Source organism: Lipophrys pholis, assembly GCF_963383615.2.
Source record: "Lipophrys pholis genome assembly, chromosome: 14".
Taxonomy (NCBI): Eukaryota; Metazoa; Chordata; class Actinopteri; order Blenniiformes; family Blenniidae; genus Lipophrys; species Lipophrys pholis.
In genome coordinates, this window is record NC_137633.1 from 15,137,471 (window position 1) to 15,143,470 (window position 6,000).

General features: G+C 45.4%; 1 protein-coding gene across 2 annotated transcripts in view; it reads right to left on the reverse strand.

Annotated features, from left to right (window-relative positions):
* The window catches only part of fermt2 (FERM domain containing kindlin 2), a 39,032-nt gene extending 34,633 nt beyond the window's left edge, over nt 1–4,399 (reverse strand). Inside the window, exons 1-2 of one of the 2 annotated variants that reach the window (XM_080480367.1) lie at nt 4,138–4,399; nt 2,679–2,836 (exon numbers count right to left, since the gene is read on the reverse strand). In XM_080480367.1, coding sequence (XP_080336493.1) covers nt 2,679–2,835 — 157 coding nt within the window. In that variant the 5' untranslated portion in view covers nt 2,836; nt 4,138–4,399. The remainder of the gene's footprint in view (nt 1–2,678; nt 2,837–4,137) is intronic. The other variant, XM_080480368.1, reaches the window with a different exon arrangement.
* Nucleotides 4,400–6,000: the final 1,601 nt, after the last annotated feature.

Sequence of the window (6,000 nt, forward strand, 5' to 3'; positions counted from 1 at the left end):
GTTGAGATTTGTTATTAAATTCTTGTTCATCAACTAATTTTTAGTCCTCAAGCTTGAACTGTATGTAAACTATTAAAAAAAAAAATATATATATATATATATATATATATATATAACTTCCTGCTTCTCATGACCGATGCTGATTTGGTCCTGAGAAGCAGGAAGTCATCCGTATTAAAAATAAAAACTAAATCAAATTGTGTTCCCACCCGTTTGTTCATTCAAGCGAAACAAATCGTGGTTCTACGAAAAGCAGGGGAAAGATAACTAACTTACAGGGTTGTCTACAAACAGCGACATTTCAGCAGCACCCCTCTCCAACATCATCCATGTGTGCAAAGTTGCAATGCATTCGCCCGAAACCTAAAGAGCTCGAGCACTTCCCGTCAGCCACAAAGCCTTACCTTTCCCAAAAGCTCGACAAATTGGGCACCATCAAATAAATCTCCTGCAAACTAATGCTGTTTGTACAATATGCGGTTTCCCTCCCGGCTTTTAGAGAGGAGTGCCGACTTTTGGAAAACATCAACACTTTTGGAGAAAGCAGCGATGATGGAAGGCAACGGGAGGATGAAAGGATTACAAAAAGCAAAAGGACCCAGCGGGTGGTTAATCAGCTGGCTTTAAATACTGCTCTCCTGGAGGGTTTGCGGGGAAATGGATGCAGTGTCTGCCGCTGTGATCAATAGCTAAGTGCCTTCCTGGCATTTGTCTATTTAATCCATTATCGAGGGCCATCCGAAACCTGAAATGTGGACGAGAGGCCTGCCGCCCACGGGAAGGGTTGCGTGATGGAAGCAGGATGCATGGGGCCGAGACACACCCGCCGGCCTGCACGACCCCGCGCACGTGTGGAAACGCATGCACAAATACTACCGATGGGAACTCGCGTCGTCATGGAGAAGACAGCTGCACCTTTTTTGTTTTGTTTTTTTTTTGCATGCAAAAACACTCTTTTTGAATGAGGACTTCAAACTTTGTGTCAAGAAAAGCCTCCTTCCCCACTTGAAGCGAGCCAAAGGACAGAACATGAAAAGGACGGCGGCGGGAGATTTGTCATTGAACCGTGTCGTCCTTTGAATGTGGAACTGAGCCACTGCTTGCCAAAACTCTTACTGGTATCTACGTGTCCCCTTGGCACAGCATTTTGCAAACGCACCCATGCATTTCGCTCATGTACGGTATCCATGTACAGCCACCACGGCCAGGCAATCAGTAAACCGTACCAGCGAGTACGTGACAACACTTGAGATGTGCTGGATGAGGACCGGGGAGGTATTGGAGCAGATTACTTAACAAAAAGCTTTAAGAATACTAGTCAGTCTCACAGAAAGGCATGCCGAGGTTGCTTTTTTATTAGGTTTGTGCACGCACGGATGCATGAAAGCAATATGTTTTCTGCAAACCTTTTTAAAAGAACGGGGCGCCAATGGGCTATTCAAAGCGTGCACACACTGCGTATTGCAAGATCGAAATCCTCTGTTTGACATGAAGTGTGTGCAGTCCCCAGGAGAGTGTGGCCATGTGGAAAAACTCATGCTGTGGATGGGTTAATGATTACAATCCAAAACAGCCTGTTGAGTCAGTTTAGGAGAAATGCCCCCACACTCCCTGTGAAACCCGTTATAAAAGACACACACATGCTCTTAAAAACACGACTGGATATGACGACACCCGGCCTCCGCGTTAAAAGAGCATCACTTCCAAGCTCCAGTTTCAGAGTAAATCAGCCATTTTGCCGTGTATATTTGCACATGTCATCCTACAACTGATGTAAGGGAGACTTTTATCAACAAGAAATGGCCGACAAAATCGACATCCTTCGCCCGGACGTTAAAGAAATGCATGAACACAACTCCGCAGGCGTACCAGTGAATTCACGCACTCGCGTAGCCTCGATGCTACTCAGTGCGGACTGCCGCAGAGAACAAAGACCTCAATTATGTGGCGCGCGAACAGAGCAGCTAAAAACAGGACCACGGGTCGGGAATAAAACCTCGGAGCGCAGCAGGAATTCTGAGCATTCGGGCAGCGTCAGCGCACAGCAAACTGTCGCTCCCTCCAGAAACGTCCTGCCACCACCGCTGACCTTTCTCCAGAGTCCATGAAACAGGCCAGTGTTCAGGGGGCTGGAACAGAGGACTCCTGTGCCGAGTTGCACCCAAACTTGTCAAGTGTAGTGCAGTTACAGAACAGTGTGTGTGTGTGTGTGGGGGGGGGGGGGGGTTGAGTGTGTGGTTTCTTTATACCTTCAGCAACTGACCCACTTCTGCAACAGGCCAACAAAGACGAACAGTCGGCGCTGCTTGCGCGAGCAACAAATGTCAACTTTTACACTCTTCTTTCAATGACAACAAAAAAAAAAAACCTCATTAATATATTGAAGCATATCAATGTTTGAGCTTCCAGACGTGACAATGTAGGAGAGTATCTAGAGCTTGAACTTTTGCATGGAAAAGAAATTGCAAAAGGAAAAGAATAATAAAAGATTACACAAGGCAGCCACGGGCACAGAAGGAAAGAGAAAGGTGCTACCAGAGCAAAGCATTGCAAAATCTGCACGCCCCGTGGTTGATGTGCTAAAAAAAAAAGACTGTTTGCAGCTTGATTGTTGACGTTTAGATAGGATGCCTTGGAAATGCTCAAACGGCTGGCGCTCCAGCAGCACGCGCGCGTACCTAATTTCTCCACCAGCTTCAGCATGACTCCACCGATGTGGATTTCCCCGGTGACCCTCAGCGACACGTCCCTGTGGAGGTCGGTGACGTGCATCTTCAACTCCCACGTCCCGTCGGCATAACAGCCATCGGGCATCCGGATCCCGTCCAGTGCCATCCTGTCAAACAGAGCCAGAGTCAGGAGGGGAGAAGACTTCTTTCAGAACGTTCGGGTTCCTTTGGAAAGGCTGAATCTGACAAAACACCATCAAGACATGCAGAAAAGCACCTTATTGAGTGTTTCATACTCCCTCATAGTAGCGGTGGAAACTTAGCGTTGAATATCGAGGTAACATGATGGTAAATGCATCGGATTTTGCCGGCGGTTAGACCCCAAGTGTGGTGGACAAATCTACTTGTCTATTGTTTGGTTTCCAAAGGAAGCTCTCTAGACACTGCTGCCAACAGTCAACATGAGAAAACCACTCGTGATCTCGCGGGGTCAGAGTATAGAAAAGTGACACTGACAACACTGATGTCATTAAGATTGAAGCTCTTTGGTGGAAAACCAGCGGCGGGTTAGGTCTGTAGCTAACCCCCTGTGGCTCGGCTGGTAGAGGGGTCGTCTCAATCGGAGGTTTGATTCCCCATCTCCCCCTGTCAATGAGGCACTCTTAAGTGCCTTTTGGCAAGGCTCTGAATCCTAAACTGCTCCCAATGGATGGACTGAGCCACCTTTGTCGGTGTGCGAGCGTAAATCAGTGGGAAAATGAATTCACGAGTGAAATCCATCAACCATTTTACACACAGAGAGAGAAAGGCTCGCCCATTCCCAAAACTTAATATTCTCATCGCCAGTGTGAACCACTACATCCCCCCCCTGGCTCCACATGTATTTAACATTCATCTTGCTAATAAAGAATCAGATGTGTCTGCTGCAGGGCTGACAGTGGAGGTGACTCTGTTCATTGTGGACAAAACGACCAGGAGCGTCTGTGCTGCTGGAACAAGTTACAATGTCGCCTGTCACTCTGTGATCCGAGCCTGTCTGGTTACATTGGAGCAGAAAAAAAAAAAAAAAAACAACCGCCGGATCACTAATAGAAAAAAAACCTGAAGGTCCACGCCTGGTCATGGATATTTAAAATATATATTTCTTTCATCTGTAAATGACAGTAAAAGATCCGCTCCACCTGTTAAAAGTAACGGTAAAGCGACTCTTACAAATAGACGGAGGGCTTCATTATGTAAGCAACAACTCCCCGGGCTCCACGCAGCCGCTCGTTTAACCACAAAGTTCAACGGGAAAGTGGCCCAAACGCCCCCCGAACAAGCCCCTGAAATACCCGGAGAAAAGTTACAAGTAAGAGTAAACTGTAGGTACTGAGCGACAAAAGCGGCAACCGCTTCTTTCTTTTTTTTCCCCCCTTCTCTTTTTCTCTCCATGTTTCACTGCGGCGGCGTTTAATTCAGTACTCACCTTCACAAAGACGAGAGAGAAAAAACACTACAGCAGTCGAGTACACGATACACAACTAGTCCCCCGTCTTTAAATCATGTATGGGGTCTTGGTTCGGTGGTAAAAACAGAGAGAAATCCCTGAAGTAGTCGGAGAAAAAGTGAAGTATCCCAAACAGTTTTCCCGCAGGCTTCGGATTAATGGAGTCCAGCCGCGGCTTCTCCTCCTCCTCCTCCTCCTCCAGCGGGGATCACGTCACTGCTCCAATCCCACTTTTCCTTTCACACACACACACACACACACACACACACACACACACACACACACACACACACACACACACACACACACACACACACACACACACACAGCCAAGAAATATGTACTCGAAAAGTAAATTATCATTGTTTTGAATGACATCGCTGACGATGGTTCTCCATCCTCCTGCAGGGGGCGCCAGAGAGTTTCAGGGAGGGGTCAGGGGGCTGCTTTACCCTTTCCTTGATAACAAGAAAATAGTTGCAGCAAGGTAAAATAAAAAAAAAAGAAGATATATTTATTGTTTGCCTGCCTCTTTAAAAGTCAAGGCACAAAGATTACACCCTTTAATTATTATTATTATTTTTCTTCTGCCAGATTTTCACCATGTCACTGGTGCAGTCCCGTCTGGAGCGCGTACACAAAAAGCGCGTCAAAAGGTGTGGAAAAAATTCAGTAAGCGTGTGCTCTGGCTTTTGTTGTTTATTTGGCAAACCGTTTTAACAAAACTCTCCGAAAACTGAAAAATTGGCAAGTCAAAAATTATCTAGAAACACTGAAAAATTGGTTTCCTGGGCCAGATTGGAGCCTCTTGGGGTCCAGGTTTGGTCCATGGGCCTTATGTTTGACACCCCTGGTGTAATGCAATGGATCCATCTTCTAACAGTGCAGAGCCACAAGTGTAACAGTTATGGCATTGCCTTTGCACCTCTTTTTGAATAGTGTTGTTGTATATTTCAATTTTGATTTGAATTAAAGTAATTCATTCATTCATCCATCGATGTTACCTCAGGCTTCAATACTTGTGATATTAGCGTTTTTTTAGGTTCAAACAATGTGAATCCACACTATATTTCTTCGTTTACAACGATTTATCTTCAACAAATAAAAAGGTAAGAACTACCACACATGACATACACGGCATGCAAAGAATACACTGGTGCACAGACTTAAAATTATGATTAAATTACCATCAAATTCGCAGTAATTCTGTGTTATCAACAAAGCTCATGGCTTACTAGAAAGTGAAGACGATGAAGCGAGTGTTGGCCGTCAGTGAATATACAGCAGATGCAGGGCAGAGTGTGAAAATGTTGTGCTCATATTTTATCACAATATTTTGCTGAGCAGCGACCCTCCAGACGGAGAAACTCAGCAGTTTGTGGCAGACTTAATGGACAAGCATCTCAAGCTGCCTTTTATGGCAATAGAGCTGTGAGTGAGTCTCGCATCATCATCATCATCATCAGGGACCTTTGCTTCTGCAGCTCTGGGAGTAACTACAAAAACACAACAGGGACTTTTGACCCCCTCGTTTTTTTTGCGTCTTTACAAACACATACTGTTCCTTTAAAACCCCCGTTTGCTTGCAAAGCTTCTCTCTATACGAGTGAGCTCTATTTCTCTTGGACAAAGAGACCCGGTGGATGTGTGAGAGCCGCAGAAGTTATCCAGAGTAAACATACTTTCATTTGTATCACGGCACACATATATATTCAAGGAATCGTTTACTGCCGTGTTGTAACGCGTCCAGATGGAAGTTTGTTTTCTTCTTCACACCATTCCTCCTCCCCGAAGTCGATCATTTAACTGTAATTCACCGATTTCTTTTCAAAAAAGTGAAAA